Here is a 17,588-nt window from a genome sequence, read left to right as displayed (position 1 = left end):
GCCCTAAATATTTTATTGAATGCTTTTTACATATCTCCAAAGAACTCTTCATCTGTGACAACTGAAAGCTTGAGTCATATCTTTCCATCAGCTTTGGCTGCAATGTATGGAATTGTGTATATGAGAAAATGCAGGATATGATGTAATAGGTGAGGTTCACCACACAAAGAGGTCCAACAAAGGGCCTATGCATCCCTTAAATCTCAGACATAATTGATATTTAAATGGGATATAGATGTTGTTCTGATCCTCTGCACAGGGATATACCATCTAGTTTGTTTGAGAAAAGTTTAGGCTGAAATATTCCTCCTCCAGACAGAATTGAGGACTAAGATTATCTGGTAGTAGACACTGCATGGAAATTCCTTGTGACTAGAGATTTGGGTTGATGGAGATTTTTTTTTATTGATTTCCCCCCCCCACACCATTCCCCCTTCTCCATACACCTCACTACATTCCCACATTCTTCCTCTGAGGTTTCTGATGGCTTAGTCTTTTTCATAATCTTTCCTCTGCTCCTCTTCCCATGACTTGAAGCTTTTACCTGCATTCTCCTCTCTTCGATGTTCTAGACAAATCACTTAAATTCTCTGTGCTTCAGTTTCCACACCTGTAAAATGGAGATCATAAAGATTTCCCAGATCAACAAGGACACTGCGAAGAGTGTCGGAAATAGTTGAGGATCATCCAGTGGACAATTCTATAGACTTGCAAAATGCAAACTCTTTAGGACATCTCTTGGCACTTACATCAGGGCTATATTTAAATCTTGCTGATTCTTTTTTCATAACATCTTTATTATATGGCCTTTCCTATGCAAACACACAGCTGAAATTTGCATCTAGCTCTAATCATCTTGCATCTTGATTTCTGCAATATTCTCTTCTCTGGGCTTGACAAATGCAATCTTGTCCCTCTCATATCCATTTAGAATACTGCTGCAAAGTCCATTATCCTAGCCTGTTACTTTGTCACCCCTCTTTTGCATCCCTCCACTAGCTCCCCCTTCTTTATTTTATCAAACATAAACCACTTGTCTTCACTTCCAAGGACTTTCATAGCCTTTTCCCCTTTTATCTCTCATCTCTCATTCACTATTGAAATATCTAATCCCATTTGTTTGGCTCTTTATACCAGCCTCCATCGTGCACTTATTACATTTTCAAACTTTGTACTTTCTGCTATGCTACCCCTCGCTCTTGGGTGGAGCTCCACATAAACATCTGCAAAGCCACCTCATCTGCTTCAAAACTCTATTTAAAATTCTCCTTTTCTGTGATGCCTATAATAAAATTTAACAGGTAACTACTGTATCAAGACCATTGCCTGTCATACTGACCAATATTGTCTCACTGTTTCCATGTACTTCCCTTTCTATCTGTTTGTATCCATCTGTCTCTTGTTTTATATTTAGACTGTAAGCAATTTGGGGAAGGGACCATCTTTTTGTTCTGTGTCTATACAGCACCCAGCACAGTGAGGTGCTGGTCCATGACTATGGCACATAGGGCTATGATAATACAAATAATAAATCATAATTTAGGACAGGAACTGTCATTTACCCTGGGCTACATTGTAAGTTTACAACTTTTCCTGAGAAGCTGTCTCATACCAAGAGAAAATCACAGAACAAGTTGTGACTCAGAACCACAATTCCTTCCTGAGTTCCTCCCTTGCTCTGTAGAAAGAATAGATTAAGCTTGATCCCCTGGCCAGAGGGAAGAAGAGCCAGTGTTCTCCCACTCTCCACCATTCTTCATGGTTGTCCACTTGCTCTCCTCACTATAGGTGGATTTGCAATTCAATACAAGCAGGGATGTAAGAGGGAAAGGGGGTCTTAGTCCCTCTTTCTTCCCTGCATGGCCAAGTAAGGGATAGGACCATCTAATCCTAGGTATTTCCATAGTGCCTATAACAGTGGGAATCTAGTGGAGGAATCTAGGTGCTATAACAATACCGATATTAAAGAATAATTAATGTTCACTTTTCTTCATCTGCACTGAGTCCTGGAATGATTCTTTTCAGATATTACATGTAGATGTGGAACTATGCACACTGACAAGGCCAGAATGCTCTCCGCTCCAGTGGCAGCCACAGCACCTTGTTAAAACTCTATTGTAGTGGTGTTGATGCCGAATGCCAGTTCTTGAAATTACTTGGTGAATTTATACCATGAGTAAAACATCTCCTGGGGACTGAACTGAAACCACAAACTTATATATCACTAGCTACCCATATATGAGTATCAGGGAACCACAGAAACCTCTTGACTTGGGTTGATAGCAGATCAACCAAATCAAAGTAAATTGCAACTTTGTTCAAATGTAATTTATAATAAAGTAAGTAGGCTGGTCCTGTCAAAGGAGGGTGGATATTTGCCTATACATACTGTAGGGTTGTAGATGATTTGATGGCCCAAAGCAGAAGCAGACATCAAAACCGTTCTGCAAAATCAGGTCCTGAACTTGGCAACCCTGTTAGTTTTTTCTCATGTATTTGCAGCTTGAAAACTATTTGGCCTTTACAACAGCCAAAATAAGTATCCCTTAATCATTTCCAACCTATTAACAGATGGGCCAACAGCTTTTATACATGGGGCATGCAAAATACTTCAATATCAGCCAAAACTAATTAGTAGCAATATCTGAACCAAAATTTATAACTGGTGTAATATGTATTAATGCTGATAAGATTACAGTTTAATGTAAGTTTCCTTTCAAACATCATACCTACTTTTTTTGATCTGGTGTATTATAAACTTGAAATATTAAAAATCACTCTTGATTTATCCTCCTCTATTAAGAACAGAGAACACATTTTCTCATAAAAAAAGAAAAGTATTAGAGGTGGTATAACTAATAGAAATCACATAATACAGGAATTAACAAAAATATCAAACTTTCATGTTAAGCGATGACATATATAAGAAAGAACAGTGTAACATGAAAATAGCATTTTGTTATTTTATTGTCATTTAGGCCAATACAAAATACTGATATAATCATAATAGGTTGCTTGTATTCAAGTGCCAATTCACAATATCGTACTTTCGTACAGCGCTATAAATAGGCACATGTAAATGGCATAATATTAAAATAAAAGATTTAAACCTTCCGATTCAATTTTCTAATCTCCATTACGAGCCCATATAAACATCAAAACACTTTAGATGGTGAAAGTTATACAATATACTGCCCTTGGATCTACATTGCAGTCTACTCACATTTGGCTTTTCATAGATGTTTAAGGAGCTGACAGCTGCCCCTGCACCTAACTGAGGATTTGCTTGTTTATTCCCATCTTTCAAATAAGGCTTATCTCCAGGTCCTCATACCTTCCATATTTGTGTTGTAATAGCCCCCAACAGGATATTAGTTGACGCAGAGTGAATGTTGACCAAATGTGAGTGGAATCAACACAATAAGTGATTTCCCCAGACAACAGTATTAAGCTGGAGTTCAGCTTATGAGGAAAAGAACCCTTAAAAATCTTACTTTAGGGGGAAGAAACCCAGAAAGTTAGAAAATCTAAAATGTAACCCTAATGTTTGTGAGTCTGAAAGTAGAGGTGAGATAACCCAAGCAACCTTAACTCCATCTCAAGTGACGCCACAGTATCAATCATCCTCATGATGTAGATAAGGGTCTATGATAAATGTTTCTGACATTTTTCAAAGTTTTGAATTGATTAACAAGAAAAAAACACTCCATTCTGTTTCTCAATTCCCTTTTGCCTGTAGCATAGGTGAGGCTGTTTCTGTCTAGCCTGTTTGAGAGAATGATTCACTCTGATCCACTGGCCACAAAGCCCAAACATCTTACAGCTATTGCACCTGGTGATGAAAAATATGACAAGAGGCCACCCTTAGCCTCTCCTCCATCTTATGTCCCAGAGTAGACCAGAACTGCCTGCACAATGGGCCCCACTGTCTAGGAAAGGGTTGGAGCCAGGATGTCATGGAAATTAACTGATTTGATATATTTCTTAGGAAGCCTTTTCTGTTACAATTGCTGTGGAACCCCAATGACAAATTAAAGTTGCCATCCCCTAGAAAAACCTGTGGGGAAGAGAGCAATGTAAACACTACTTGCCCTTTATTTGAGTAAGCTGTCAGTGCTGGTGCATGAGTGAATCAGGGCCAGTATTGATCAGTATCTACTTATGAAAAATGTTGCATAAGAACTAGGTATTATTATTATTATTATTATTTTATTTTATTTGTAGAATGGAAGCGGTCAGAATGCATATCTAATTGTATGTGAGTGGTGGAGTCACAGATCCACTTTGGAAAGGTGACTAAAATAATCAAAAGTGTTTCTAACCTAGAGAGAGAGAACGGCTGACTGGGTTTTGCGGTATATAGTGGAATGGTGGATAAGGGTGTTTGTGGATTATATGTAAAGGGTATAATGTGAAAATGCTGTAATGACTTGATTATAGGGAGAAGGCCCAATTTTATAGGGCCAAACCCCTCTCCAAAACAAACATACCCCAAAAGGGAGGCTGAGGGGCCAAAAACAAAGAAAACAAAACTGCACACACATATGGGAAACTTTCAAATGGGAGTTCAGTTTTTCAAACTTTCATATCTTACTAGCACCTTGTTCAATTAATACCAAATTTTAAAAACCCAACCATTCTCCTGTGACAGAGATACTCAGTGGCATTTTCCATGGAGTAGGAAATAGAATCACAGTTGGCTTTATAATACAAAGCTAGTTATGACTTTAACTATGAAATGATTATTTCCACTCACGATTATACCTTTAATATTTGCAGCCTAGTAGGGAATGTGCTGATCTACATGTCTGTAAAACACAGCAAATTTTGGATGCTGATTTAGTAATAGGAGATGGTAAATGACTAAATGCTTCTTTTAAAGCCTGGAATTCATTGTACAATTATTTTAGATTCAAATTGTATCAATTCCTTTGCTAGAATTTTGATTTGATAGTTTGTGTTGAATGCTCTACACTTTCCAAAAATAAATTTAAAAAACCTTTTTTGTTTTAATTTGTAGTGGAAAACATATTGTATTTAAAACTCAGGAAAAGGTCAAAAGAATTGGACCACACTTAGAAATCTTTGAGGCTTTCCACGCCAGAAAGGACCCTAGCTCCAGAAAAGTAATTAGAGCATCCATATATATTCAGAAATATGTCAGAGGATGGCTTGAACGTACCAGATTCAACAGAGTAAAGGCCAAGGTAATGTGTCAGATGTTACTTTAACATACTGTAATTCATTCTGCCTGGGTAGTGTTAAAATTCTAGGAAAGTAGCCTAAGCACTACTGCTTTTTATGATTTTAATATGAAATATTTGTTTTATGTCCACGCCCAGTTAGCTCTCTATTGTAACCGCTACGTTGAACACCGTGGGCTGTTTGGAAATTCAGTGACAATGAAGATAATATCTGAACCTTCCTGCTCTAAATGGACAGATCTTCATCACTTGCGCTTAATGAGAACCTCCATTAGCTTGTAGGAGTAAAGGGCCTGTGATTCACATTTGATCCCTTTTAATTCTGCTCTGAAGAGAACTATGGCACACATACATTCTAATCAGTTAATTCCAGGATTTCTTTTTCACATATAAAAACAGCATAGGTTTAACAACCTGTTCATTATCTCTCTTCTTTACTCGCCCCCATTTTAAATATCAAACACTTGAGCTAAGCATGCATAGAGTATGTCATAAAATTGTCCTTTTTGAAATTTACTTCTTTTTCAGCCCGTGAGTCAAATATGAGCTCCTGTACATAGGGTCAGAAAGCACTGGAATGTTTGCTTTTGCCTTCCATTTCAATATGCACAGTAGTTAAAAGAGGTCTTGCTTACTGCTGGCTATAGAAATAACACAGCTCCACCTCAGCAGGATTTCAATCTCTAGGTAATATGCAGCCCTCTAATATAATAAGTATTCCATAGCCTAACCTGCACCTGACTCAAATAGATGGTCTATTATAAACTGGGGTCTTCATTAACCTGTTTATTATATGAATTTATAAATCAAACTGAAAACCATATTTAAAGGATTTCCAAGAATCCTTAAATAGAGCTAATACAAACCAGATAAAAATATTCCATAATCGTCAAACTGTCCTAAAATTCCACTGCGAGTATGCTGCTTTATATACTACAAAAAGTGGCTGTATTGTTTATATGATTAAAGATGAACTGAACTTGCATAGTTTTGAAATCGGTTGTTGGACCAAAGAGAATGGGGCATATTTTCCCTTACATGGCTATACTTTGGACTGAACACTGATTGTTAGGTTCAGTGGTTGGCATTTAAAAGTCAGCTATTACTGTACCATGGAATCTGAGATACCATATTATTTTTCTATAATTGTATCTGATGATAACTATGGTATCTGATGCAATTCAGTGGCTGCTGTTACCCTGATCACCATTAATGAGTTCACAGGTAAGTTATGCTGATTCAGTCAATGATTAAGGTTTTGTTTGCATTTATTAATCCTTCATGTTTCTGGAAATATATGTAATGATATAAATTATACCATCCATTTTAAATCTTTTTGCAGCACTGATATTTATTAACTCCTGCCCCAATCCAGTGCCCACTGAAGTCACTGGAAAGGCTTGTATTGATTTCAATGGGCTTTGGCTCATGCCCCATATCTATTGTTTCTTGCAATCTCAGCATTACTTCATTGGGCAGTTGTGATTATCACATTGCTGGTCTATTATGATGTCAGTCACATGATCCTGCCATACTGATGCGTCTGACAAGTTTCCCCTGTTCCTTGCTGCATCCCACTGTTCCTTTGTCAGATCCCTAATTCTGACAAATAAAAATGTCTGCTTCTCTTCATTGTTCCAGCTCTGTTCTTGTAGTCTTCATGTACCCCACACATCCCAAAATATTTCCACTTCAACATATTTTGAAAAGATCAGCCCTTATTAGCACTGCAGACTGAAATCAGTTCTTGTACACTCATCTTTTATATATCACATAATGCATAACAATTTTTCAGATCTACAGTTACTTATTTGTGGCAATAGAATTATCTCTCTTCACCCTCTTTTAAGATCTTATTTTACTCTGCATATCTATCAGTTTCACCTCCTCATCTGCTTTCTTTAGTCATCCTTCACTATTTCTAAAAGTAATGAAAATGAAATATATCTGTAATTGCAGGCTGCAAGTCATGGACCATCCCTTTTAGCAGTTGTAAAGGACTACCGTAAAATGATGAATCGCATTCAACGTCGAGCTGGTGTTTTGAATCCATCCACACCACTAAAGTATTCAGAACTAGAAGAGTGGTTGGACAAGAAAAAATGTAAGTGCTGTTAACATTTTTGTACAGAGTAATCTTTTATTCTAATTTCAGTGGTTGAATCTGTTCTTAAGTAATACTGTTCATTTATCACTTCATTTTAAATTGCTCCTTTGTGCAAAGGACATTGCATGTTTCTGTATGCACAACCGCTTTTGTAAGACGTCATTCTGGCCTTCAGAACTGTGGGATTTATGTCAGCATGGGTACAACAATTTGTGACATAGTCATTGCACTATTGACATTTGATTTTTGTTTTGTAACTTTCAGATGATGGACAGTGTTATGCACTGTCAGGGAGAAGGAATTCTTAATGAACTGGCAGGTGGCAGAGGACAAATTTGCAAATCATCTTAGTTCTTACTATATTCTCTTCACTAACAGTGATTGCATTTAAAAATTCCTACTGGTTTGAGAATTATTACCAGTATGCCCCATTTCAAGTATAGTGAATCTCTCTCAAACTAGTAGCATCTTCCAAAATAGAAGAAATTACTTGTGAATATAAACAGCTTTTTGTGGAAAGATATCTGCATTTTTTAATGTTTCATTTTTCAGACATTTTATTCACAGAACTATTTTTATACTGCATATTGCCTTTCCTACAAGCTCATTTTAATTCCAGTCTGGTGGCTACTCCATAGAAGAGCATAGGTTGTGGAATGGCTGTATGTGTGTACTTGAGAGGCACTCCTATATAGCACAATGTGATGCCATCATAGACCCTATGCACGTACTGGGGTACGCATTGGAGAAACTGGGCATGATGATAATAGGTTGAGACTAAAGCCAAACAAGTGGTCTTTTTTTTAAGGGGTGGGAGGATTTTACTTCTCTTGATCCACGCCATCACTAAGTGCCGGGGAACACCAACAGGGTGGGATATATTTGATGGGTAGCAGCAGTGCATCCTTGCTGCTGTTCTGTTCACTCTCTTCTGCACTGTTTTGCATATCACTACTGGATCAATCTTTGGGACATAACAAAAGAGTAATAGGATGAGTTTAAGAAAAAGAAAATTTTAGACTGAAGAAAACGTCAGCAAAACTTCCTCACAGTGAGATCTATTATACTGCAGAATATTCCCCAAAGGAAGTGATGATAGCCCTATCACAATGAGTATGTAAAATTAGACTGGCAAAAGCACTGAAGGGCTGACATACTGTAGCAACTGCTGCAGTGGGTGGGAGCAGTACTGTCCTAACAGAACTTTTCAGTATCTGTCCTGTGATATCCAGCCATGTTGGAGGAATATATTGACAGGATGTTTCTTCAAGATGGGTAGCATTGTTAATGTTGATAATTAAATTGCCCTCATCAGGTTTTAGAGTTAAGTCACCATTGGGATGAATGGGTGCAGTTTGTGCCTCTGAGTTACTGGTTCATTCTGCCTTTCTGAAGTCTCAAGAAAGCAACAGTATACACTGATTCCATAGTACGAAAACTACCTTCACATCCTAGGGTTGGAAACATGTTCTCAAAGGAACATGTAAATTCTGAGGAAGCTAATGGGTCACCAGATAAAGATAGGAACTAGATTCCAGCCTGCTTGGCTTCCTTTGAGCTTCATATGTATTAATCAGGTAGAGCTTAATTCTCATTTACGCTACGTCCCTTTTACTCTGCTTTGGAATGTATACCTATTTTAAGGCCCCTTTAGACTAAGATTTTTCTTTTCAGTGTCACGTAACGTGTAGTATTGCATGGATTTTTGAGTCACTGAGGCATTAATATGAAAACATAAAAATGTACCCCTTCAAAGCTTCTTTGTAGACATAAGATGTTACATCCTGACATTTTGTTTCTTGTCGTCCTCTTATCTTCATAGTCATTAAACGTTTAGAAGGAAAAGTCCAGTTTAGCAGCCAGATGTTGTTAGTTTTCTTATACGTTAAAGTGATAAGTGTATGCTGTGTTTGAAGCGTATGCTGTGTCAATTTCTATTAACTTTATCTAAAAGTTCAAATTAATGGTTACATTAATAACTAGTAAACCATTCATTCTGAAAGCTAGACTGAAATTGCTTACTGAGGAGGAAGATTGGCACAGACACTGCAAAAGTCTTTGAGCTATGGTAGATTACCTAAAATGATCTTTAGATTTGCAAATGTATATGATTATGCAGACATTTTTATACTTTGCATAATGATTTGCCTTTTTAGCTTGTAGCCTGCTGTGGAGATTTGCAGGGGCAGCTCTAGGAATTTTGCCGCCCCAAGCACGGCAGGCAGGCTGCCTTCCGCGGTGTGCCTGCGGAGGGTCCGCTGGTCCCGCGTCTTCGGGAGATCCTTCGAAGCCGCAGGACCAGCGGACCCTCCGCAGGCACGCCTGTGGGAGGTCCACCGAAGCCGCGGGACCAGCAGACCCTCCGCAGGCAAGCCGCCGAAGGCAGCCTGCCTGCTGCCCTCGTGGCGCCGGCAGAGCGCCCCCCGCGGCTTGCCACCCCAAGCACATGCTTGGCGTGCTGGGGCCTGGAGCCGCCCCTGGAGATTTGACCAACACAATCTGGACATGTTAAAAACATGTGAAGCTGAACTCATTGGATGGGAATAAGGGTCTTTTAAAAAAGTGACAAATATTGAGTTCAGCTGTCCTGTCTTCCGTAATTTTACTTCCACAAGTGTCCACCATTTTAGGCAATGAAATCTGACACCCACCCACCCAACCACATGAAAAAGAAAGAATTGAAGATTATGTTTCAGCAACCATGTTTCATCATTCTGGGTTCCGTCCATTACTTTTGTTTTAGGGATCATTTTTTACTAAGAAATGGAAAGGCTGAGAACAATCTACAAATTAAAAACTGGTCACATTTGTAGACAGCTCACAGAGAGACGAAGAAATTAAATTTTCCAAACTACTCACTGCCAGATATTCTCCCTCTTCTACTAAAATCTAAATATTACATTTACCACTTTCCCTTTATACCGTAATTTTTGTAATTCTTTCAAAGTAATCCAGTTTGTCTAGAAATATTTGTTTTTTATAAATCCAACCTATTTACTGCTCTTAGTTCACTTATAATCTAGAGTGATTTTTTTCCTCATAACAATTGTTTCATTATTTTACGATATACTATAATTAAACTTTTCAGGATTACTGTTCTTTCCTGTTTGGAAAAAATGTTGTACCAATTTTCAAATCTTCTAGTTCCTTTTTTGGCAGTTATTTTGTTTTGCAAGTCCAAAGGCCTCATTAAGGCCTTTAATAATTTCACTGGTCATTGTACTGTATGTGTGTATGGCATTTGTACTGTACATGAACCTGGTTCTAAATAAGACACTTCTTAGACAATACAGAACATTCCAACATATATAATAGACCTAGTAAGATTTTTTTTTTAATTTCTGTAAATGAAACTATGAAACTTTTCTTTTAGTTTATGAAACAATGTTTGCCAAGAGGGAGTTCCGGAAAGAGATGAATAAAAATGATCTGCAGGTATTTTTCAAAGACTGTGGACAATTACTACCCCCGCAGCAAATAGATAAGGTTTTGCATCTGGTCTGTCCAGGTAAGTGTCTTATTTATTTTTTTTAAATGTTTTCAGAATGGTCAGGAAATATCCATTGCAATTTTGTAATGTCTTTGTGTAGAGGCAGCAGAGGAGCTGCTGTTGTTATTAAAAATAGATTAGACAAAGCCTGCTGAAATTTTTCCTCATGTAGTGTTTTACAATTTCAAATGAAAATACACTTTGTAGAATTTCTTTGTTTTAATAATGCAAGACACTGATCCTTCACAACCTTGAATGGCATTCACGAGAGTACAAAGAAGCTTAGTGTGCCCTAGTTTGCTGCTCAACCATTTCAGATATCTGCATGCCAGGCACTTGCTTCCTTCCCTACTCTGCATCACAGGGGTGCCAGCCTTCCACCATCCCCTTTAAACATCCTTCTGCACACAACTCTTTACAACTCAGTGCAACAATCTACTACACCAAACATCCACAACTACTAGTGCGTGCATGTGTGTGTGTCAATATAATCTGGCAAAGGGGTATAGAAGACAAAAGGGGGCAGAGTTAAGTTTGAAGTGCCTGATCTGTGGTGTATGGTAGTTGTGAAAATGGTAACGTGTGTGCTTGTGGATGGAGGATCAGAGCAGATGTATTGTTAAATGGTTTAACTTTTCATTGTCTTGCTTTTTGGGGTTTATGTCAAATGCTGTGTATATAGCAACCCTACTGCTTCACAATTAAGTTTTTTGTGCACTTATATTATTAAAGAGAGCAAGTCAATGGAATAAAATGTTATAAGAGGAGAATAATGTTATGCTGCAGTATAAATAGGTGATCAAAAATGAAGTAAAACAAACTCCCCTCTCTCTTTTATCAGAGGGGTAGCCATGTTAGTCTGTATCCACAAAAACCACGAGGAATCTGGTGCCACCTTAAAGATTAACAGATTTATTTGGGCATAAGCTTTCGTGGGTAAAAAACCCACTTCCTCGGATGCCTCTCTCTTTTGCATCTCCCTCTATTGGGGAAGAGAATGAAGCAGTCTTGGAACTGCTTAATCTCTTCCCTGATCTTCTGGGCAGTCGTAGAGAATTCTATGAATGGAACTCTGGACCCAGCCTCAGACACTGAGAGACAGGGAAAGGACAGGTGGCATTTCCAGATTCCATTGTGCAGCAATACACTTTTGTTTTAAATTCATGGTGTTTGTGGCCATCCTTACCCAGGTTTGCCAGTACATCCAGTAAGTGTGGGAAGGTGTGATACCTGGATATTTCTGATAAAATGGCAGTGAAAGAACTGTCGGTGTTTGCAATTAAATTGTTATTAGGCTACAGCAACACAGTATTGAGATGAATGAGATGTTGGCCACAAGTTTTGGGTGCAGCTAAACTGTACTCAGCATTGCACCCAAAAGGAGCCCCAAGGAGATTTTATATCACCTTTGTGGCTCCCTAATTTTGGGGTCAGCCAGGGTAGTCAAACATTTGGGAAAAGTGACCCTGTTTTGGAAAACGTTAGATTTGAGGTCCATGAAATACAGGTGGAAACTTCTTTAGGTTTGCTATAGTGTGATAAACACATGTTCAGTTGTATCACCTTTGGTTTGTTAATGACTTACTATTATCAGTGTGATACTTTGTTGAGATTTTTAGCCTACTGAAGTTGAATCCCTGGGTAGTAGGTTTTCCTCTGAGTATCTGACCCCACATGTCACCTTACACAATAGTATATCTCAATAATGTTTACTTCTAGTAAATTTAATTAATTTCTCATGGAAAATCATGCATTATATGCCATTTAGGTCACATTCCTAAGACAGTCTGAATAAAACCAGGTATTTTTAATCATTTGCTCAGTCCTCATCACTATGGTAACGAGATTTTATAAACTGTGAGACATATTTTTAGTGTAATATCCTAGCTTTTTTAAAGTATTGCTACTATTCACTATGCTCACAGACAGGCCAGCAAAGGTTAATGTTCCCCCACTCGTTATTTCATTTATTTAGCAAGTCTCAGTCATAGCATAGTTTCAACCTTGGCTTCACCAGTTTGCTGCCAGGGAATGGATTGGTCAGAGAATGAACTTGTAATGGCAAAGAAGTCTAAAGTTTCACCAAAGCATAAACATGTCGATCATGAAATATTTTCTGAGACATGGAGATGTATGTCTGACAACAGGACACCCACAAAATTATTTCCAACATGCATGTGTTTTAAACAAATGGCACTTATCTGTAAAGTACCCGCTTGTGATGGGTTCGGTCACAGAGACCCACTTGGGACTATCACCTGACGTGCTGGAATTACCTCTGAGCCCATTTTCCCTGCCAGCTTGGGACTTCAGAACCCTGCCTTGTTGAGCCAGACACGCTAGTCTGCTGCAACACAGAGTTATACTTCATATTTCTAGCTTCAGATACAAGAATGATACATACATACAAATAGGATGTATACACTCAGTCAATTATAAGCTTTGTAATGATACCTTACAAGAGACCTTTTGCATAAAGCATATTCCAGTTACATTATATTCACACTTACAAGCATATTTCCATAAAACATATGGAGTGCAACGTCACACCGCTCTCTCTGATTTATAATACAAATAACATTTATTTCTAAAGATTAGTTATAAACAGAATATATCCTCACCAGATTGCCAGGGAGACACATTGTGAATGACTGAATGTTGTGAATTGCAAAGTAATCTGGCTATCCTCTATGTCAGTGGAAAGACAACCATCCCTCCTGATTGCATGTTCAAAGAGGAGAGATATGGCAGTGGTGGGATGGCATGATAGACTCTTGTCTTGTGTCATTCTGCTTTTAATATTGCTGTAAATCTATGGGATGGACATTGCATCCTGTATAACTGTGTGATCAAGTGGTCGAATGGTTGGATCATCAAGCCTGCCACCCTCAATTAATACAATAAAGAAGAAAGATCTCTCTTCTCTGCCTCCTTTTCTGCTGCTGACACCTGTCTTCTAGCTATTCCTGTTTGCTGGTGTTGCAACGGGTGTTGTTCTCCAGCTGCCTTCCCACCAATACACTGCTCAGGTGCCCATTTTGATTCCCATTTCCTGATATTGCAGGAGCTGTACAATGCTGTCTCCCTGCCAGCCAATATGCTGCTATCCAGCCTCCCAGTCATTGCCATTTGCTGTTGCTGTGCCCACCAATTACTACTTGTCTCTGACTGCTGCTAGAAATGCATGGAATATATGGGGAAAAAACAATAACTTTTTAAAAAAATCTCACTCCTCTCTGCCTGGTCCTGTGACACTGCTTCTTTCACTTCCCTGCTCACACTTCATTTATTATTATTTTACTTTATTTATACAGCAGCCAAAAGTGGTGCCAGGTGCTTCTGAGAACAAATGTGAAGAAGACATAATGCCTGTCCTGAGCAGCTTGCCATCTAATTTTACCTCTAGTATCTAATTTTGTATTTGTTGTCTGAATCCAAATATCATCAAAGCAATGGGGCCTCTGAAAATAAGTGTCACCGGACTTAAATGGGCCTGGTTCACTAATCTCCAGTAGCAACTTTATGTCAGTCCAATCTTTGGTGCCATTAAACTAATAATAACCTGGGAGTGAAAGCTTCCATGTCCCATTATTATCCCTGCAGCTGTCTGGTATTCTCATTTAATTACAGCCATTTTACGTAATTTCAAATCTCGCTTGTACTACTTGGAATGGATCTATTTCTTCTTTAAAATACCTTTATTACACAGAAATAACTTATGTAAGTGAAATACAAGCCTAGAAATGGGATATATGCAACAAAATGTTAACTAGCTAAAAGTATGCAGTAGTGAGCTTTCTAGCAAACTGGAAGGAAAATTGTCGATTGCAGGATATGAACAACATATGAATAGGAAATATAATATAGAACACTGCATAGCTAGCTCTGCTAATACAAGGATACAGGGCTACTAGAGATGCCACTTTAAAATCACTACTCCTTAAATGATAAATATATTACAGAGAGCAAGACTCCAGCCACTAAATGAGTGTTGGCATTGTCAAAAAACAGATACTGGCACATAGAGCAGTACCTACCAAACCATTGGTTTGAACTCAGACACAAAATGAAATGTGTTAACGTGCGAGATTTTCTTCTGAAATCTGGTTTTTAGCTTCTGGGGGATCAAGTTTGCTTGGCCACTGAAGTCAAATGAGAGCTTGACCTTAAATGGTGCTCAGAAATACCTTGTTTCCTACATCCTAAAGAAAAATAGGTGACAATGGTTTGATAGTAGCTAAATACATTATTCTAAGTTATTGAAAACTTAAGGGTTGGCTAAAACCCCCAAATGGCATATCTATGGCAAGGTTACCCTGGTGGTGTCAAGAAAAAAAGCAGATTAAATTTAAGGATCTCTGGGACCCATTTCTTGATTTTGTAAACCAATAAATACATTATATCATGACTTTATAGACCAGTACCAGCTGTCACTTCATTCTGCAATATACTGTAGAGTTCATTATGCAGTCAGAAAAAGAGTAAATGCAACAATGTCATATATTTTCTTTGCTAATCCAGTATATTTTTTATTTAAGTCAATTTATTTTTATTTATTGGCTGTACATTGGATGCAGCCGTAGGGATTATAGTTAGCAATTGGTAGCAAAATTACATCTAAGGGCAGGTCTACACTAAGAATGGGGGTCGAACTAGGGTACGCAAATTCAGCTACGTGAATAGCGTAGCTGAATTCGAAGTACCCTAGTTCGAACTACGTACCCGTCCAGACGCCGCGGAACCGAACTCCGCGGCTCCAAGGTCGACTCTGCTAACTCCAGCTGCCGAGGTGGAGTACCGGAGTCGACCGCGGCGCTTCCGGAGTTCGAACTATCGCGTCTAGATCAGACGCGATAGTTCGAACTCCGAGAAGTCGAACTCACCGCGTCGACCCGCGCGGTAAGTGTAGACTAGGGCTTAGAAACTGTTCAAAGGATGGGATACATATATATATATAGAGAGAGAGAGAGAGAGCAGAAAATCTTCTTTTTCACTTCTGTTTTTTCTATAATATGATACAAAGTACATCATTGGGATCTGATTCTGCAAGCACATAGGCAGGTTGAGTACATTAAGTTCAGTGGACCTATACATGTATCTAAGTTACTTTCATGTGTAAGTGTTTGGAGGGCTGGGGCCTCTAGTTATTTTGGTAATGGTGTAATTCCTGAAAGAGAGTTTTATCTTTTAAAATGCAAGACATCTAAAGTTGCTTGTAGTGTTTTGTGTGTGTGTGTGTTCATCAAGAATTGCTTGCAAGAATGTGAAATGAGATTCTAAAGACTCAGTAGCAAAAGTAGCAGAAACTACATCACCACTGAAATATATGCTGATGAAGACACTATATCACACTAGTTTTTAAGTATTAGCTATCTGTAAATTAATTATGAACAGATACATATGACTTTGTCTCTAACACATTGAGTCCAAAACACAGACAAGGCTACATTTATACTCTGAGCTAGGGGTGTGATTGTTTAGCTTTGGAAGATTTTCAGCACATCAGAATGAACACAGCACTAGGATCATAAAAGAGAAGAAACTGTTTAATCAGACTGTCTTATTAGATTCTGATTTGTCCCATCCCCAGGGAGACTAAGTTCACCAAGTCACAGCCAGTTCCATCTGACCATCTGTGTTTTCAATACCAGCACTTCAGGGACTTCAGTTTTTAATTTGTTTTATTAGTGGATCAATTCAATAACATTTAATGTAATATTTAATTTAATAAAGTACAATTCATTAACTTTATAAAATTTAGTATGCAATACGAATTTGTTTAAGATTTATAATGACATTAGTGTGCATGCTGTATTGAATTAATTAAAAATATCTGCTATTCTGCTTGGTATATTTTGTATTTGCAGACTTTATCTAGGAGATTTTCCAAATCGCCAACTGGTACACGTAGGCTGTCCCCTTTTCATTGCTATGGACAAATATGAAAGTAGTTCAGCAATGCACACTTGCTGATTTGTCTCCAGCTTGTTATCATCTGTCTTTAGTCTCATTTTCTCTCTTTGCTATGGCTAGCACCTCTTCATCTGCTGAAATCTCTCGCATGTCAGTATCCAATTTAAGTCCTTTTTATTCATAAATGAAATTTGCAAACATCAAGATCACTTTTTTCTTGCAACAATATTTATTATGGGAGGCAGAATTATTTCTTAAACACTATTCATATAGAGTATAATAATCGTATGACAGCTACAAGGCACAAATATAATAATAAATCCCTCCTCAAGACTTGCTTCTCCAGTGGCACCTACAGAAAACTGGCCAAATAAGAATGGCTAAGCTAAGAGGTGCTTGGCTATAGCTGATGTGTACTTGTACACATTTTTAATTAAATACAAAATTATTTTGGAGCATGTCCCTACACATATTTATAAACATAACTTTATACACTTGTGTGAGTAGTTTCACTAGCTTCACTGGGACTACTCACATGTGTAAAGTTACTCACCCACATGCTTGTAAGGTTGGGGTGCATGACTGTACACTCTTTGGAGTAGGCACTGTGTCCTCCAGTATATGGTCCCAATACAGCAAAGCACTTAAGCAGTGAACCCAAATCTAACTTTTGGTTTTGTACTTAAATTTCACTGACATCAATTGGGCATAAAAAGCAAGTGCAAAATTAAGCACATGATTAGGTGTTTTGCTTAGTTGAGCCTTGTGTGGACACTGCCACAGCATACTGTGGTTGCTGCTGCTATTATTGATTTGCTTCTTCCTTGTCCCCACTTCTTCTAACCTCTCCCAACACTTCTGCTCTCTTCTATTC

General features: G+C 38.1%; 1 protein-coding gene across 14 annotated transcripts in view; it reads left to right on the top strand.

Annotated features, from left to right (window-relative positions):
• The window catches only part of IQCM (IQ motif containing M), a 228,279-nt gene that overhangs the window by 68,039 nt on the left and 142,652 nt on the right, over positions 1-17,588 (top strand). For all 14 annotated transcript variants that reach the window (XM_045017613.1, XM_045017611.1, XM_045017608.1 and 11 more), the window contains 3 exons: positions 5,021-5,207; positions 7,164-7,308; positions 10,685-10,819. In XM_045017613.1, the coding sequence (XP_044873548.1) occupies positions 5,021-5,207; positions 7,164-7,308; positions 10,685-10,819 (467 nt within the window). The remainder of the gene's footprint in view (positions 1-5,020; positions 5,208-7,163; positions 7,309-10,684; positions 10,820-17,588) is intronic.

This window comes from Mauremys mutica, chromosome 5, assembly GCF_020497125.1.
Source record: "Mauremys mutica isolate MM-2020 ecotype Southern chromosome 5, ASM2049712v1, whole genome shotgun sequence".
In the NCBI taxonomy this organism is placed as follows: Eukaryota; Metazoa; Chordata; order Testudines; family Geoemydidae; genus Mauremys; species Mauremys mutica.
The sequence above is the reverse complement of the archived record's forward strand: the minus strand, read 5'-3'. Positions and strand labels throughout refer to the sequence as shown.